The sequence below is a fragment of the Nothoprocta perdicaria genome, unplaced genomic scaffold, assembly GCF_003342845.1.
Source record: "Nothoprocta perdicaria isolate Ctin4 unplaced genomic scaffold, notPer1 scaffold_482, whole genome shotgun sequence".
NCBI lineage: Eukaryota > Metazoa > Chordata > Aves > Tinamiformes > Tinamidae > Nothoprocta > Nothoprocta perdicaria.
The window spans coordinates 167,496-169,373 of record NW_020455735.1 but is presented as its reverse complement, the minus strand read 5'-3'; the positions used below and the strand labels follow the sequence as shown (position 1 = coordinate 169,373).

The 1,878-nt window shown below is 57.7% G+C and overlaps 1 protein-coding gene and 1 long non-coding RNA gene across 2 annotated transcripts; one reads left to right on the top strand and one right to left on the bottom strand.

The window, feature by feature from the left end:
* NOP10 (NOP10 ribonucleoprotein) lies at positions 1-683 on the bottom strand. The gene is made up of 2 exons (XM_026047226.1): positions 607-683; positions 1-272 (listed from the first exon to the last, which is right to left on the bottom strand). The coding sequence occupies exons 1-2, from the start codon at positions 658-660 to the stop codon at positions 132-134; spliced, it is 195 nt and encodes a 64-aa protein (XP_025903011.1). The 5' UTR covers positions 661-683; the 3' UTR covers positions 1-131.
* Positions 684-1,081: 398 nt separating this feature from the next.
* LOC112954083 lies at positions 1,082-1,584 on the top strand. The gene is made up of 2 exons (XR_003250657.1): positions 1,082-1,268; positions 1,366-1,584. It is a non-coding gene; the product is annotated as an uncharacterized LOC112954083 (long non-coding RNA).
* The last annotated feature ends 294 nt before the right edge of the window (positions 1,585-1,878 follow it).

Sequence of the window (1,878 nt, the reverse complement as noted above, 5' to 3'; positions counted from 1 at the left end):
CAACATCCGGCGTGCTTCCGCCTCGGTGCACCCCGCGCGGCGCGTCCGGACGGGCGACACGCGGCGCCGCTCGAGGGTTCCGCGTCGCCATGGTTCCGGGTGGGCGCGGGGCTTTAACGGCGCTTCCGGTTTCACAGCACGGGTCGCGGCTGCTGCGTGGGCAGCACCCGGAAGCGCCGCTTCAGCGCCAGGCGGTGCCGCGAGTATTTGTCGTCCGGCGAGAAACGCGCCGGGTGCGCCGAGGCCGTGGCGCGCCCGTCCGGGGCCGATTTCTGCGCGCACCGGAAGCGCCTGTCACCCCCGCGCTGCCGCTTCCGCCCTCACTTTCGCGCCGCCCGCATCCCACTTCCGGTGGCTCCGCCGCCTCCCATCCGCCGCTCCCAGCGCCGCTTCCCTTTGGTTCCGCTTCCGGCTTCCCCCGCCGCCCCAACCCGGTCCCGTTCGCTCAGACCTCCCCCTCCCCCCTGTTCCCTTCCCGCCGCTTCCGCCTTCCTTGGGTTCCGCTTCCTTTGTGTTCCCCTGACCGCTCCGCTTCCGCATTCTCCCGGTTCTCCCTTCCCCACACACCCCCCGCGCCGGTCCCGTTTCCGCTTCCGGTCCCGGTACCTTCAGGGTGTAGACGCGCTCGCCGCGCTCGTTCTCGTAGAACTGCAGGAACATGGCGGCTGCGCGCGGGGCACGACGGGAAGGGGGGGCGGCGCCGCGCGCGGCACGACGGGAAGGGAGGGCGGGGGGAGGAGCGGCCGCGGGGAGCGCTGGGAAATGGAGTCCCCGGCGGCCCCGGCGTCTGGAAACTATATTGAGTCCATTTTATCTTTAATATTTTCAGTAAAAAGAATGTGAAAAGTTAAATTTCCTACATACGTTATCTCCCGAAATAAGGAATATTGCATTACAAGGCACCTGGTGATGACACAACATGCCCACAATTACGTGTGCTACCCAGGGGCCTCAGAGGAGCGAGTTTTGTCTGGACAACGGTCAAGGTACCTGGTGACGGACAGAGCAGAGCTCCAAGTCCTCCACTGCTCCGTCCAGGAGCTGCTCATCAGAAAGCAGCTGGGGACCTGTGTCCATGGCCATTCATCCTTCCATTTCTGGTACTTCCAGTCCGTAGCGGGTTATCTGCTGGTGGATTTTAGCAGAAAGAAGTCATCTCTCACAACACAGATAGACCTTACATGCAGAAAATCAGATATACTTGGGCACCTGGAGAGTTTCTTGCTTTTCACCTGGAAGAACTTGTGCTTCCTCTCAAGACAAAGCTTGTGAGTGAAGGAATACCTCTTTTCCTTTGCCGTGGCATGGAGAGGCACTTCCACAATTCTTCAGGAGTTCTCTCCTCTGACGTTTTCTTCATTACAGGTCTCCAAACCCAGGTGAGGAGACTCCCACCAAAGGAAACGGAAGGTGCTTTGTGGACACCCTGCAAGGCCCTACTGCAAATCCTTGGAGGCTTGGGGTGTTAAAGATGGCTTCATTTAAGCTCCCTCCATCCTGCCCTTCAAATCACTTTGAAGGCTTCTCAAACTCCCGAGCATCTCAAGGAGCTTCCTACCCATCTCCTGCCTCCAGCATCACCAGGAGCCTCCCGTCTCCTTGAGCAAGCATCTCTCCGCGTCCCCCCTGCAGCAGTTGTCTGTGTGGGACACATCTCCCACCGCTCTGCAAACATCCGCCCGCTTATCAGCAGATAACAGCCCACAGCTGCAGCACTGTGCTGGAGGGCAGGTCCCTTGCAAGCCATTTCCTTTGGTTTTTCATTTCCTTTGTTTTTTCATTTCCTTTGTTTTTTCATTTCCTTTTTTTTCATTTCATTTCATTTCATTTCATTTCATTTCATTTCATTTCATTTCATAAAATTTTATTTCATTTTAT

Bases quoted from the DNA above. Each gene is read 5' to 3' on its own strand.
- NOP10 (XM_026047226.1), bottom strand. From the start codon at position 660: ATGTTCCTGCAGTTCTACGAGAACGAGCGCGGCGAGCGCGTCTACACC. The intron at 273-606 runs GTACCGGGACCG...CGGTGCGCGCAG, and splicing joins AGCGCGTCTACACCCTGAAG to AAATCGGCCCCGGACGGGCG.